Source organism: Stenella coeruleoalba, assembly GCF_951394435.1.
Source record: "Stenella coeruleoalba genome assembly, chromosome: 7".
Classification (NCBI taxonomy): Eukaryota; Metazoa; Chordata; class Mammalia; order Artiodactyla; family Delphinidae; genus Stenella; species Stenella coeruleoalba.
The window spans coordinates 105,008,458-105,024,460 of NC_137153.1; the positions used below are offsets into that span (position 1 = coordinate 105,008,458).

Consider the following 16,003-nt stretch of genomic DNA (forward strand, 5'->3'; position numbering starts at 1 on the left):
TTCCACAGCTAGTGGACCCCCGTAAGTTGGAGGGCCTGAAATGGCCTTCCTTTCCCTCCTCCCTGCTCGTCCATTACCTTACATCTCCCGCAGTAGGAACCAAGGCCGGGACGTCTGAAGGACTTGCGATCTCAGAGTCACAGGGAGTCTGAGATGGAAGGGACCTTTGGGGCCATCTGATGCAACCCTCCTATTTCACAGGCAGGGTTTGACGATGCCCTGGGGGGGGGGGTGCTGCTTGCCCGTCGCCCCACAGCAGTGAAGTGGCAGAGCTGGAACACAAGAACCTTGGCCGTGGGCTGAGAGTTTTTCCCATTGAAGGAAAGCATGCTGGAAGAGAGCTCTGGCTTTAGAGTCAGCCCGCCTGTGATCCAGTCTCTCTAGCTGGGATCCTCGGAGGGAAATCACTTAGCTTCTCTGCACCTGTTTCTTTCTCTGTCAAAAGAATATCAGTAAAGCCCACTTCACCGGTTTACTATGAGCACTAAATGGGCTGTCTGTGCTTAGCAGAGAGACTGCTACCTAAAGACGTTTAGCAAATTCTTGTTATATTATTATCATTACAGTTGTCCCTTGGTATCCACAGTGGATTGGTTCCAGGACCCACCACAGATACCAAAATCTGCAGATGCTCAAGTCCCTTATATAAAATGGCATAGCATTTGCATATACTCTACACACATCCTCCTGTATACTTCACATCATCTCTAGGTTACTTATAATACCTTATGCAATGTAAATGCCAGTGCACGGCGAGGTCCCCATAGCTGAGGTCCTGCTCATCTGTGGGGGAACTGAACTTGAAATCAGGAGTCTTGAATTTCAGTCTTTCCTACCACTTAGTGCTGTGTGACCTTGGACAGGTGACCAGACCCCTCTGAGTCTCAGTTTTCTCATCTGTAAACAGCACCTATTATACAAGGTGCTGTGAGGGTTATGTAAGACACCTTGGCCCAGAAGCAGCTATGTACACGCTCAACACACAGCAGGGGCTTCAGAAGTGCACATTCAAGCTGAAATACAGAAGCATCCCTCTCTTGTGAGGAAAGTTTCCTGTGTGGTGACGACACCACCCATTTTTGTATCCTCCTAATACACTTTGCCCTGCTCGCAATAGGAATCGAGTTAAGTTGAGGCAATGTGTTGTAACCAAGAAGGATTCTGAACTGGGCACGAGGCAGTGAAAGATTTTAGAGAAGTTTCAATGGGAGAGCTTAAAAAACTTGTTGAATGGTCGTATAGTTCGCTAAGGTTACCATAACAAAGCACCACACACTGGGTGGCTTAAATAGCAGAGATTTCTCCTCTCACAATGCTAGAGGCTAGGAGTCTGACATCAGAGCGCCTGCAGGGTTGGATTCTTCTGAGGCCTCTGTCCTTGGCTTGTAGAGGCCCATCTTCTCCATCCTATGTCTTCATATTGTCTTCCCTTTGTAGCTGAATTTCCTCCTCTTACAGGGACAGCAGTCATAATGGATTAGGGCCCACCCTAAGTGACCTCATTTTAGCCTAACTATCTCACTGAAGACCCTATCTCTAAACCAGTTCATATTCTGAGGTACTAGGGGCTAGACTTCCAACATATGAGTTTCGGGCGGGGGCGGGGGGACACACGTTTCAGCCCATAACAGATGGAAAAGAAGATGGCAGGCAGCCAGGCGTGTGACGGCAACCTCGAAGAAAAGATGAAGAAAAAGAACATTGCAGTATAGAGCCCGGACATTGGCACAGAGCTGGGTCAGAAACCAACAAGCAAGGAGGCTAGTGATGGGGGTTCAGTTGCTGAAGGACAAGGCCAGGAAGGCATCTCAAACTCCAGATAGACAACCAGGCCCAGGCGAATCTTGGGTCCCAGTGACGTGCGACAAGCCAGGTAGAACAGATGAAGCACTGGTAGTAAAGGACCACTGATTCTCAGTCCATTTCTTTTAGGTCCAGGCAGAAGAACGACACAGAAAGCAGCCTCCTGGCTTGCAGTTCAATTCCACTTGCTTGTGTTGGCGCTGCTGAACTTACAGAAGTATTTTTGGAGGGGGGGCGTGTCCTCAAACAGCCCACAGTAAAGTGTTTGGCACTTAGCACTTAATGCAGTGATGCGATTAAGAACCTGGGCCTGGGAACCCTATGGACGCAGATTCTAAGCTGTGTTGCTTTGGACAAGCCACTGCCTTTCTGAGCCCATGTTTTCTCTGCAGAATGGGCTGCGTTGATAGTTTTGTTGTGAGGATGAAGTAAGAGAATTAAGCACTTAGTAAGCACGCGGTGCTTAGTAAGTTTCTAAACAAAGGGCGATGTGCTCTTATAAGGAACACAGCAGTAGAGAAGTGTCCTTCCTTCCCTCCCTTCCTTTATTTTATACTTTCAGTGACAGACTCTATGGGGCACCTGCAAGGTACCAGATGCTGTGTTGGATGCTGGGCATTTAGAAATGAACCGAACAGACATACTCAGGAAACAGACATTGAATGCGTAATTAGGGAAGTGATGAGGTTTTGGACCGGGAGGAGGAAGATTTATCTGTACCCGGGCTGGAGTGCTGCGGTCACACAGCACTGCCCTGGGGTGGTGACATTACAGTGGCCCTGAGACGGTGACCCCACGGCCCATGGGATTCTCCCAGTATGGCCCTGGCATAGGTTTGGGGAGACTCCCTACAAGCCTTCTGCCTTTGGACTTGCCTCCTTCATACATGCTCTTCAACTCGGGAGTGAGATGAGACCGAAAAGAGGCAATAAAAATAAATAAACATCAAGCTTCGGCTGGAATATGAAACCCTTTTCCCAGGAAACCCAGCTGCAGGAAGATAGGGACACATTAGAGAGGCCAGCTGACCAGGGTTCAAGCGACAGGTGCTGGTCACGAGACCCCAGGGCAGCCCCTTTCCCGGTCTGGGCCTCTACTTCTCCATCTGTGCAGGTGCCCCAGTCGCCTCCTTGGCTGGCGAATGCGCTCTGGCACTTTCGCTGCCCGCCGCTTCCACGTGCTTATAGCTTGGAGGCAGGTTCATGCTAATTCGATGTAGATGGTGTACAGGATCGCCTGTGGCCTTCCGGCTCGCCCCCTGCGGATGCATCCCCTGAGATCAACCTCTGGGACCACACAGATGGTGCCGACTTCAGACCAACTCTCACTGTTTGTTTCACTGTGTCTCTCTGTCTTCCTGGAGAACCATGGGGAAGGGTGGCGTGGAGGTGCGGTGGGGTTCACCTGTGTCTTCCCGAGGGCAAACGCTGTTCCTTGTCCGGGATGGAGACACACACGGCACGATCCTCCAGGCGTGCAAAAATTGGCAATGACGTGAGGCGTCCGATTCCAATCAACACGTGTTTTTGAAGCGTCTCCTGCTTACAGGGAACCATTCTAGCAGCGAACAAAAGAGCTCTTAAATTGTAGCGGGGCTATCATTTACTCCTAGCCCCTCCTTTTTCAGAGAAGGGAAATGAGACCTGGCAGCATGAGAGGTGGTGTGACTTGTCCCCAGGCAAGGTCATCCAGCAAGCTGAGCCCAGATCTCTGGTCCCAGATACCCCGTTCTGGGCTGGTGATACATCAGTGCCTCCCTTCCAGCCCTCTGAAATGTGACTACTGTTGATTACGTTATTTTTGTACGGAAATAAATCCCATTCACCACTACACCCCACCCCCATCCCTCTTGAAGTTCAGTGATTTCCTTTCACCACTAACACTCCAGGTAAATATTTCCCTCTGAACTTCTGAAGCCGCTGCTTCAAGGTCCTCATTTCCCTTAATGTGCTTCCTCTTGGTTCCACTGAAAAGAGAAAAGAGAGGGTTCTCTTTGCCCTTCCTCTCTGCTTCCTGGGGCTAAGCCACCTCTTGGTCCTTCGCTCCGTGTCACAGAGTCTAGCGTTTCTCACTGCTACCCTCTTATCTCTCAACTGCAAACGGAGGTGGCCAGAGCCGGGGTCCCCAGCCCCCGGGAAGGTCCTGAACCTGAGGGCACCCTACAGATGTGTAAACAGTTTACCTTGCTAACCCGGCCAGCCGCCTTCCAAAGGCAACAGGAAAACCAGGACTGAGAGCCCTGGCAAAATAAAAACCTGCAGAGAGAGAGAAAGAGAGAGAGAAGGAGAGAGGGAGAAGGATCCTGTTTCAGACGTGAATTTTCTCATTAGAAGAATTTTCTGTTTAAGGGGGAGGGGTTGGCCAGGGGAGGAAGAGAAGGTGAGCTGAGAGGTGGGATGGGGGGCCCAAGAGGGGGGTGCTCCAGGGGCCTGTGCGCTCCTGCTTCCCGTAGCCAGCAGCAGACCTGGGGGAGCTCATTCCAAACCCGGAGACAGAGCTTTGGCCTCGGTCAGTGGGGAGGTAGCTTTTAACATGCAGGCCTCATAATAGTAGCAGAGCCAAAGGGGGTTATGATTTCTAAGTAGAGTTTGCCAGTGGATTTGAGGAGGACTTGTGCTTTGCTGAGCCCTCATCCTACCAGCTCTTGATGTATCAGTCAAGATGCCTTTAGGGTACCCTCTCTCTCTGGTGTTTCTGTATTTCGTTTTTAGTCATTTTCTACTTTTCATCCTTGACATCACTCCCAGACCCTCCAGCATCTAAAAGTGAACTCCCATTTGGACAGCCACTGTACGCCAAGGGTAGTAGAGCCACTGTGTCTTTTAAGTATGACAGCATACGTAAAGAGAGGTACAGATGAGGGAATTAAGATCCGCAGAGGTGAAGCGATCTGCCCCCGATGTACGGCCGGTAACTGCTGTCATCAGAATTACCCGGAGTCCAAAGATCCTGCTCTTTCTACCTGACCAAGAACACACTCTGTCTTCTGATTCTCTCTGTCCTTTATCCAGGGAGACATACATCAGTGCCTTTGATTCTGTTTGTCCTTTTTCTCTTCTCCCACTCCGTTTAGAATCATTCATGTGCTCATTCATGAGACACTTGCTGAGTGCCTGCTGTGTACAAGGGAATAGTGCAAGGTTCTGGACAGGGTACAGATGACCCAAACAGAGCCGTCACTCTCAAGAAGCATCCAGTCTAGGGGAGACTCCAAAACCAGAGAACAAGTGTCTAGTTTCCAAAAAGTAGAATGAATTCAGAGGAGAGAATGATTGCTCCTCAGAGGACCATCAGGGAAAGCTGCTTGGTAGAGGTGGTTTCTGTTTTAGCCATTGGGAAGCTTGGGAACAGAACATCAGACTTAACCAAACATGTGAGGGGAACCTCATTCAGTCCCCTCCTTTCCCAGGTAGGGAGCCAAGACCCAGAGGAGGTACTTAGTGCTTCGTCAAAGTGTGAGAGCAGGTTGATGTTGGAGGAGACCCTGGCCATGACGTGAAGGATTATAGGACAGGAGTGGTGGTAGGAGAGGTGTAGGCAGACTTCTACCGTCTATGTCAGCTGCTAACAGAGAGAGTTACACAAATTCTAAGGCGCCAGTGACCACAGAGGAGTGCAGACTGTGTGGGCCTCCTCTACCGATTTTGCTGGAAGCCGGCTGTGCTCATTTCATGAGTGCTAATGGCAGGTGCACACTCAGAGTTATGGTGACCGCAACAGTTCTCCAGCTGAAAGTAGGGACTGTGCTTCTAAACGAGCATCTTTTATTCATTCTCCTGTTCCTCTCTTTCTCCTCCCACCTGGCCTCATACATCATCCAACACTTAAAATGCACTCTTAATTAGAAAGTCTTTCCCATCCAACTGGCTGTCCATGCCAAGGACACTGGGTATATTCCAGAAAGACTGGGAATGGGGGTTGGTGAGTATAAAAATAATTAGATCCAGAGAGAATCTGCTAAGTGACTTCCGGAGGTTCCCAGAGTAAGTCTAGAGATGTCTGGCTTGGAACTTTCCCAAACACCCAACTAAACCTTGGGACACCCCCAGGCAGGTGGTTTGATCCAGATAGATCCCTGGTGGCACTGATGAGGGAGAGGGAGGTACCATAGAGTTAGTCCCTAGGACAGTGGACCCAGGGTCCGATGGATCTGGGATCCACTTACCAACCAGTTGACCTCAAACCCATCCATCTCTTCACTTCCTTCAGTTTCTGTTTCCTCCTCTGTTAATATCAGCACCTTGGGGGCACTACGCGGATTAAATGAATGAATGCACACACAGACCTTAGCACAATGCCTGACCTGCGATAGAGGCTTGGAAGATTTTGCTTAATGAAGGCATCCCCAGCATCTTTTTATGTTAAGAGGATGCTTTTTATTTTTTGAAATATTAACATTAGTGTTAGAGAAAAGCAGGCTTGAATTGGCTCTCAGGAAATTTGTCAGTGACTCTACGTAACCTAACAAATGCCTTCCGTTCGCTGGGTCTCAGCTTCCTTACCTTTCGAGCGAAGGAGTTGCGAGTGTTTAAAAACCTTTCCAGCTCAGATAGTCCGCCTTTCTTTGGGGGTGGATGTCGGGGCTAGCCAGGACTCCTGTTACAGTTAGAAGCTTTACTAGTAGCTTTGCAGCCCTCGACCCTCACTTCTCCAGGGAACCTTCCCAACAAGCCACCACCGCTGATAATTGATGAGTGCTGGTGGCTGATGTGCGCCCCAAGTTGCGGTGACGGTAGTCAGAGCTGTCCTTCTAAATGAGCATCTTCTATTCATCCTCATCTCTTTGATTGTTCTCTCACCTCTTCCTCTCACCACCTATGTCATTCTACACTTAAAATACGCTTTTAATTAAAAAAGTCCTCTTCCCCATCCAACAGTTTTGCAAAATCAAAGGTTTTCAGATTTTAGTTATTATCACTGTTGTTTTCTTTAGCTCAAGTACCTATTCTGCAAACAAGTATCTTTCTTGTATGCCCCATACTCAGAACCAAAAAAAGTGAAACCACATGGGTTAAAGTTGTGGTGAGAACCTCCCAAAGGTAACTCACCTGTGTTCTCCCTTCCTCTAGCCCTTGCCTTGCCCTAGAGGTGGTCCCAGAGGTTTGGCTAGCCACTGCCAGGATCCCACTGAGCACGGTTTGAAAACTTCCTGGTCTAGGACATCCTGATATAAATTTTATCAGAGAGAAATAATTTACCCTCCTCCTTCCTCCATCCTTTATTTATTCATCTTTCTCTTTTGGGGCCACATAGGGCTATATGACAAATGTTCTTATGCCTCACGTGACCGAGGATGGGTCGTGGGCATTCACACCGTCAGTGACCAAGGCAACAGAGACCCACGCTACTTTTTCTCCTTGAAGACAGACCGGGCCCGGCAAGTGACCACCATCAATGCCCACCGCAGCTACCTCCCAGGCCAGTGGGTACACCTGGCTGCCACCTACGACGGGCGGCTGATGAAGCTCTATGTGAACGGTGCCCAGGTGGCAACCTCTGGGGAGCAGGTGGGTGGCATTTTCAGCCCACTGACCCAGAAGTGTAAAGTCCTCATGCTGGGAGGCAGCGCCCTGAACCACAACTACCGGGGCTACGTGGAGCGCTTCAGCCTGTGGAAGGCGGCCAGGACGCAGCGCGAGGTCCTGCTGGACATGGAGACCCGCGGCCTCCACGCTCCTCTACCTCAGCTCCTCCTGCAGGAGAACTGGGACAACGTGAAGCGCGCCTGGTCCCCCATGAAGGACGGCAGTAGCCCCCGCGTGGAGGCCAGCGGCGCCCGTGGCTTCCTGCTGGACACGAGTCTGGAGCCTCCTCTGTGCGGGCAGACGCTGTGTGACAACCCCAAGGTCATCTCCAGCTACAACCAGCTGCCGCGTTTCCGCCGGCCCAAGGCGGTGCGCTACCGCGTGGTCAACCTCCACGACGATGGCCGTGAGAACCCCACGGTGAGCCGCCAGCAGATCGATTTCCAGCACCGGCAGCTGGCCGAGGCCTTCAAGCACTACAACATCTCCTGGGAGCTGGAGGTGCTGGAGGTGAGCAACTCATCCCTGCGCCGCCGCCTCATCCTGGCCAACTGCGACATCAGCAAGATCGGGGACGAGAACTGCGACCCCGAGTGCAACCACACGCTGACGGGCCACGATGGCGGGGACTGCCGCCACCTGCGTCACCCCGCCTTCACCAAGAAGCAGCAGAACGGGGTGTGCGACATGGACTGCAATTACGAGCGGTTCAACTTCGACGGCGGGGAGTGCTGTGACCCCGAGATCACCGATGTCACCAAGACCTGCTTCGATCCCGACTCTCCGCACAGGTAAGAGCCGGACTCCTCCCTCTTTTGATCCCTGCGCGGCTCCCGACTCCCAGTGGGGTTGCGGGAATCTTCCAGTTCACCCAGAAGATCGACCAAGTAATCACAGGGACTGTGCCCCTTACCAGCATATTTACGGAGCGCCTCCTGTGGGCTGAGGGAACTCTTAGGACCCTTCTTTGCGAGGGGCTCAGGGTCTGAACCGGGCCACCTGGGCTGAGGGCACATATCCGCGTCATAAAGAGCCGTGCTGTCCAGTGCTGTAGTCACTGGCCACGTGTGACGGTTTACATTTAAATTAGTGAAGATGAAATGCAGTTTAAAATCCAGTTCCTGAGTCACACCAGCCACGTTTCAAGAACCCAGTAGCCGCCCGGGGATAGTGGCTACCACACTGGACAGAGGGATAGGACCGCTTCCGTGACCGCAGAAGGTTCTGTTGGGCAGTGCTGGTCGAGCTGGGATTGGCTGGGGCCAGACAGACTGGGTTCAGGTCTATTTCCTCACTTTGTGACCTCTTACAAGGTATTTACTCATCTGTAAAATGGGAATCAATGGTATCTACTTTGTCAAGCTGCTTTGAAGATTGAATGAGGGCACGTAAAGCACATGTCTCTTCTAGGGGCTAGCAGGTTATATTACCTCTTAATAAGCGTATGTGTCGTTTCTTGAACAATGAAAGGTAGCATGTGCCGTGTGTACAGGAGGTCAAAGAGGAACAGCTGACTTGCAGCCTGAATATGTTGGGGAAGGCTTAGGTATAGTTGGACACCGGAGATCAAGTTGGGGGAGAGAGGAGGACACTCAAGGCAGAGGAATTTCATATACTGCTGAGAAGAGGGCGGAAAGGGGAGTCTTCTGTCTAATGCCTGACTTAGCCTCTGCCTCGCGCTACAACTCGGGCCAGCAACCCCAAAGAAAGACCCAAGGGGGAGCCATGGGTGATCTGTATTTGATGTGGGACTCAGGGGAACTAGTTCTAAGCCAGAGAGACAGTCCATATCAACTTTCCTGATTTCCCAGATTCACGCTGAACTTTTCCATTCTGTCCAACTCGCAGGACCCTGGACTTGCTGATGGCTCGAGCACATTTGCCGACCTCTGCAGGTTTTCTGCTGACTCTCCTCTTTATGTCTCTCTCACAAGAGCAAGGGCCTCCCATGCATAGACAAAATACCTATGTGCAAAGGAATGACGATGCTGGGAGGAGAATGTCGTGCCTGGCACCAAGCCACAGAGCACGTCAGCTCAGCCTCCTGGCACCGGGCGGGCCCCTGGACTCTCACCTTGGCTCAGAGACAGGAGCAGCCCATGTGGGAAGAAGCCTTGGTGTGTGGCCAGTTCCTTCGAGGTCACAATGCACTTTCATCTCTGCTCTCATTTGGGCTTTGACAGAATTTGATGAGGAAGACTAGACAGGGTTAGCATTTGCATTTGACTGATGGGGAAATAGAGGGCCTTGGAGAGTGAAATGACTCGGCCACGGTCCCAGGTCAGGAAAGTCATTTGGCGAAATCACAAATGCAAGCCTTTCGAGATTAATGCAGCGTGTGCGCTACTGAGCTAGACTCCAGGAGTTAACTGGTGTGCCCAGGCAGAGTGGGCGGGGGGGAGGCCTAGGGGCCAGGAATACTGGAAGTCATTCACTTATTTGTACATTTATTCATTCATTCGTTCAGGCAACAAATGTTTATTCAGCACCTACCAAGTACTAGGAAGGTGGATACCCTCATCCCTGCTTTGCTGAAGGAAATCCGGGATTCAGAACACGGAAGGGATTTACCCCTTAGCTGAGGTCACTCAGCTAATAAACAGAGAACTTGGATTTGAATCTTGGTCTGTTGACTCCAAAGCTCCCACTGAAGGGTGGGGGTGGTATTTTTAAGTCCAAGGAACAGTAAAAGGCAGAGTCAAAGGACAGGGCTGACGGGCAGGGTGGCTTTCCTGAAGCCTTGTGAGAAAACTGCTGAGTATGATTGAGTCAGGACCAAGGGCAGCTGGCCTTTGTGGCGGGCACTCTGTGCTTGGATGCTGGGGCCACGGGACCCCAGGTCCCAGATAGCTCACAATCAGCAGACAGAGCTGGCAGGCACCAGCGGCCTCGTCGTTTCTAAGTCACGGGGCCCCACGCCTAGAATGTCCGTGAGCAGCCATGTGCCAGCACTCTGCCCACCATGCCAGGGCCTGTTTGTTTGCTGGCTGGAAAGTCATGTGTCCTGGGTGAGCCCCACCGGGAATGTGTCATCTCCTGATGGAGCTGGGGTGACAACGTTCTGGCTGAATCAGCTCTCCCGTGTGCAGAGAGAAACCTGTGGAAGTTTGTGGAGAAATACTTGCTTTGTGACTCAAAAAAAAAAAAAGAGGGAGGGAAGGAGGGAGGAAGAAAGGCAGGGAAGAAGGGAGGGAGGGAGGGAGGAAGGAAGGAAGACACCTGTAATAGAAAATTAGATTGACATTGTCTAGGTGATTTTTTTTTTTTTTTCTGCGGTATGCGGGCGTCTCACTGTTGTGGCCTCTCCCGTTGCGGAGCACAGGCTCCGGATGCGCAGGCTCAGCGGCCATGGCTCACGGGCCCAGCCACTCCGCGGCATGTGGGATCTTCCCGGACCGGGGCACGAACCCGTGTCCTCTGCATCGGCAGGCGGTTTCTCAACCACCGCACCACCAGGGAAGCCATGTCTAGGTAATTTTTAATGAAGAGCTGAACTTATCTTTTACCCAAGATGTACTCCTACGTTGCCCGCCCCCCTCAATGGGTAAAGACAATAAAGACAATAATTCAGTTACTACTTCTCAATCTATGGTGAAGAACCAGTTTTGTTTCCTCTGCGTTGCAAACCAATACTTTTGTAATATACAGAAAAAATGAATTGCTATAAAATGAATTCTTCACCCCAAGTATGGTGAAGCGTTGTCGGAGTTCTCCAAAAGTTCCTAAATGCCTTCTCTCCACTTCTGTACTTATTGTGACATAGACTCGTGAGAAGCAGTTCGTGCACTGCTTACTTTGAGTAGCGCTGATGAAAATTCACCATTCTGAAAATTTATATAACGGTTCCCTTGAGTAAAATAAGACCCACCAGTCATGCAGCTGGGCAGATGGGCAGACTCCATCAGAGAATTACCTACTCTTCTAACACATTTGAGCTCATTCTTCATCTACTAGTCCTTGGGCCCCTTAGGCCACGTTCTCAGGAGTTCATGTGTTACAGGGGAGCACCCAGTCCTAGCAGACGGCTGCAGAAGACATTGAAACGGTGTCCAGTGTCAGACCTAGGAACGTCCTCAGAGATCAGTGGGTCCAAATCCGTTTCCCCCATAGAGGGGAGCTGAGGCCGAAGCTCCCATGGTTCATTAGTGGTCAGACTGGGGCTAAGATGCTCTAGATTTGTAAGTCCTGGTCGTCTGCCATGGCACAGCTTCTCAGAACTACCCTGACATTCTTGCCATTCCCAGTACCTGCCCCCGTCATGTTCTGTCCTTGCTCTCTTCTTCCCTAATATCCCTGAGCGTTTGGGGTTTTTTTGTTTTCGCTTTTGTTTTTGTTTTGTTTTGCGGTATGCGGGCCTCTCACTGCTGTGGCCTCTCCCGTTGCGGAGCACAGGCTCCGGACGCGCAGGCTCAGCGGCCGTGGCTCACGGGCCCAGCCGCTCCGCGGCATGTGGGATCTTCCTGGACCGGGGCACGAACCCATGTCCCCTGCATCGGCAGGTGGACTCTCAACCACTGTGCCACCAGGGAAGCCCTCCCTGAGCATTTGGGGTTATGAAGTGCTGAGTGAGTGAGTTTGGAAGAGAATCGGATAAGGGCCTTGGGTTTTCATGAGCCACTGCAGAGCTGTTAGAGCTACACTGGCCATGAGTTTTCCTAATTAAGGACAGCCAAGTGAGGATGTGTACAAAGAAGGGGACTGGGGCTGCGAGGGCCCCAGGAGCCGTATTGTATAACCACTTGAAGATGTTTGGCTTGGATGAGAAAGTTCTCTCAAGGCCATGACCATAGGGCCATAACACATGTACTTCAAGTCTCCAAAGGCCTGTTCTATGGAAAAGGGAGCAGAATCATACTATATGGTTTCTAAGCCATGGCTGGGACCAAAGTGATGCAATTACAGGAGGCAGCTGAGTAGCAGCTAATGTCATCCCTGATCAGAATGGTCCTGCCTGGGGAGTGCTTCTCTGCAGGTGAGTGATTTTCCTTCCACCTGAGGCATGCACAGTGAGGTTGTAGCCAGGATTACAGCAAAGGTGGAGAAGGTGGCCTTGATGGTCTTAAGGTTGACCACTGCACAGCCCAACTATTTGCTGCTGTCTTATTCCAAGTCATTTTAGGGAATTAAATGGTGACTGTTTCTATCCTCTCTAACAGGCATTTATTGGGTATATATAGCCCTGCGAGCCTCTCTCCTGTTCACGGGGGGATGTTGCAACAAGCGGGCCATGTTTCTCACCATTGAGAGGCTTCCACGTTCATGGGGAACTCGTATTCAAACATGAGAAACTCTGATCTGTCGTTTTAGAGACACACAGTGGGTCAGGAGACCTAGAAAGCAGAGGTGTGTGCTGACTAGGGAAGACAAGGCAAATCGGCTGGAGGAGGCATGATTTGAGTAGTCATCTGGGAACAGACAGCACCGAGAGAGAGAGAGACAGAGACAGAGACAGAGACAGAGACGGAGACAGAGACGCAGTCTGCACCAGTCAGGGTCCTAGCAGGAAACAGATGGCGTATTCAGACGGAATAATTCAGTAGAGTTGAAGGAGGGGCTATTTGGGAGAACAGTGCAGGCAGGGTTCAGCACAGCCAGCAAGGCAAGGGGCAAGTACAGTGGGGACCCATTTCCATCCTTGGCCTGTAGAGGCAAGAGGAGGAAGTAGTTACAGAACCCAGAGAGAGCGGCTGAATGGCGAGGGTGTCCTGGCGGCAGCTGGGACTCTCAGCAGAGAAGAAGAGACAGGCTTCCGCCCCCCCCGAGGCCAGAAGGGAGCCAGAGACGTAAATTTTACATGATCACTCTTCCACCTTCTAGTCTCCTGCCAGCGCTTCCCATTGCAGAACCACACTGGAAGTCATGAGGCAGAGGCATCTGTCGATGAAACACCAGGAGGCCAGCCTCCCAAGGGCACAGAGCAGGGTGGAGAGGGGTAGGGAGTGGATGTGGGTGAGCGAACAGAACACGACCAGAACGCAGAGAAAGCCAGTCCACGCAGAGGGTGCAGCCAAAGCAAGGAGGAGGGGCTTGGAGAATAAGGAGTCATTCAGTATGGCTGGGACCAGACCATAAGCAGAGAAGGGTTCAATTTGTCTCATGGAAAACTCTAGCCAGCCTCTCTCCCCCCGTTCATTTCCTTCTTATTTTCTTCCTTCCCTCCCTCCTTCCTTTCTTCCTTTTTTTCTTCTTTTCTTTCCTCTATAAATACTGGTTGAATGTTCCTTTTGTGCCAGCCCAGTCCCTGCTCTTTGGGAGCTCACCATCTAGTGGATAAGACAGATGAATAAACACACCACTGCCATCACTGGTATGAAAGAAGGACCCCCAGTCTGAGCCAAGAGGAGCTGTTGGTGGGGGGAGCATAGGTCTTTTTATCAGACTGGACAGTTAGAAAAAGACATTCCAACGAATCTTGGCCATTCTCTACAGTAGTGGAGAGGAGCCAGGTAGGCAGAACTTCATCTGCAGCCCTTAGAAGTGTCTACAGACAAGTGAAAGTGTACTTCACACATCTTTTTATAAATGAAATGGAAAACCTGGATATTAAGAGAAATCCCCAGTATCGGGAAATCCGGGGGCAGCTGACACTTTGGGCTGTACACACCCCACTGTGGGAAGGTGTTGCAAAACACCCACCAAGTTCCTGCGTGGACCCCTCCAGACTGCAGGCTCTGGCGCTGTTAGGTGAACTTCACCTTTGTCCTTGAACATCTGTTCAGATGGAGTAGGACAGATAGAGAAAAAGAGACTTCCCTTACACCCTGATGGCTCCCAGGGAAACCTTTTCTTTGCCTTCTCCTTATTTTTAATGTAGCAAGGGCATTCCCCTGGGGCCATGCTATTTTTTTTTTTTTTCTTTTGGACCCAAGTTGGCGTTGCTGGCATCTTTGGAAAGGGCTGGAATACGCCCTGAGGCAGCCTCCTTGACCCCTCTGCTGGCGTAGGTAGTCCTCGGTCTCTTCCCCTGCCCCTTATCAGTAGCCATTAGATGCTTTGCCTTCTAATGAGAAACTCTGTTGGGGTCTCTCACTTCTTTTCTGGAATGATCTCATGGAACATACACTTCCTTCTCCCCTGGTCCCTCCAAATCTGGCAAAGTTGGGTGGAATCCAGGACTCTGCGCTGAAAGGAGCAGTGGAGTGGTCCAGCCCATCTTGCTGTAGACACGGAGAGTGAGCTCCCAAAAGAGGCAGCACTGACCCACACCTCACAGAGAGAGTGGGGCCCCGGGGTCTCATCTCCTACTCCCAAGGCGTTTCAGTCCGCTCCATCGCCTTGACATCTTAGCCAGCAACTTGAAACTTGGAAAAGATCTATTTAAGATGGTCCTGTGCTTACTCATCGTCCATATTTTGTTAAGGCACTTCGATATCCGAGGTCCTGTGATAAATGCCCTAGGGATCCAAGATATAATCTGTGTCCTAGAGGTACCTGTATGCTGTGGTTTAATTACATTTTGTTACCGTCATTCAAGAGATGGCAAGAGAGCAGATGATTCGATTCCAAATGAACCACACAGATAAGGCTTACATGAGCTCTGAGAAAAGGCAGGTTCGCCATGGTTTGGAGAGATTAGGAAAGGTTTTCTGGCGGAGAAGTTTCCAGCGTTCGTAGGCTTTGGAATGATAGAAAAGAGCAAGGTGAGAGCAGAGGGATTGAGGTGGGAAGCTGTGGGGAAGATACAAGAAAGAGGCGGGTCTGCTCGGGACTTCATGCAGGTAGATGCTCCCTTTTGATCATCAGGTTGTAGAGCTCCCACAGTCAGACTGAGACAGAATGAAAGAAGAATCCAGGGGAAATAGATTCGAGCCCTGAGTTGGCAACTTCTTAGCTATGCAGTCTCGGGCAAATCTCTTAATCTCCCTGAGCCTCCATTTCCACATCTGTTGAAAGGGAATGATAATAATATCTGACCGCCAGGATCACACAATTGCCTTGAGGGTCACATAAAATAAAATATCCCAGAAAGAGTTCTGGGAAGAGTTAACCAGCACGCAGATGAAAGAAGGCATTGTTATTTTTTCAGTAACTTTGTTCATTCTTTTCCAGTAATCATGTAAGAGAAATTGCTTGGAATTTTATAATCAGAATATCTGAGTTTATTTAACGTGACTAACGTTCATTAAAGCAATAGCAGGAGTCAGGCCTGGTGCGGTGGAGAAATGATGGGTGTTGGAGACTGACCAGGGTTTGGGTCTTGGTTCCTTGTCTGACCTTGGCCTGTCTTTCAGTAACAGTTGCTGAGTTCTCATCGGTAACAATTGGGTGAGAAGAGCTATCCTGTGGCGTGTCATGAAATTTAAATGGAGCCGTGGTGTGTGACACACCTGGGACAGCGCCTGGCACATAGGAGGTGCTGGGGAAATTTCCGTCCCTGCTCGCATGCGCACGTGGGCTCCTCTCTGCAAGCTTGGTTTTACAGAGACTGCAGGCTGATAAAGAAGGTCTGGCTGAAACTGCAATACAAACACTGAGGGCATTTACCCAGATTACTTCCATTCTTAAAATGCTAACTTTTTTTTTAAGGACTGGCCACAGAATTGGTCTCTTTAAATGAAGACCACATAACTTATATCAAACTCATTGAGCTTGCACACTAGTTTACTTTGAAAACACCCCAAATGTCTAACTGTGTTAGAGGATGCATTTCCGCAGCATGGAACGGTCCCAGGCAG

The 16,003-nt window shown here is 50.5% G+C and overlaps 1 protein-coding gene across 4 annotated transcripts in view; it reads left to right on the top strand.

Moving 5' to 3' along the window:
• PAPPA (pappalysin 1) overlaps nucleotides 1–16,003 on the top strand; it is a gene marked incomplete at its 5' end in the record, with an annotated part of 543,378 nt that overhangs the window by 312,415 nt on the left and 214,960 nt on the right. For all 4 annotated transcript variants that reach the window (XM_079927208.1, XM_079927210.1, XM_079927209.1 and 1 more), the window contains one exon: nucleotides 7,057–8,119. In XM_079927208.1, the coding sequence (XP_079783334.1) occupies nucleotides 7,263–8,119 (857 nt within the window). The remainder of the gene's footprint in view (nucleotides 1–7,056; nucleotides 8,120–16,003) is intronic.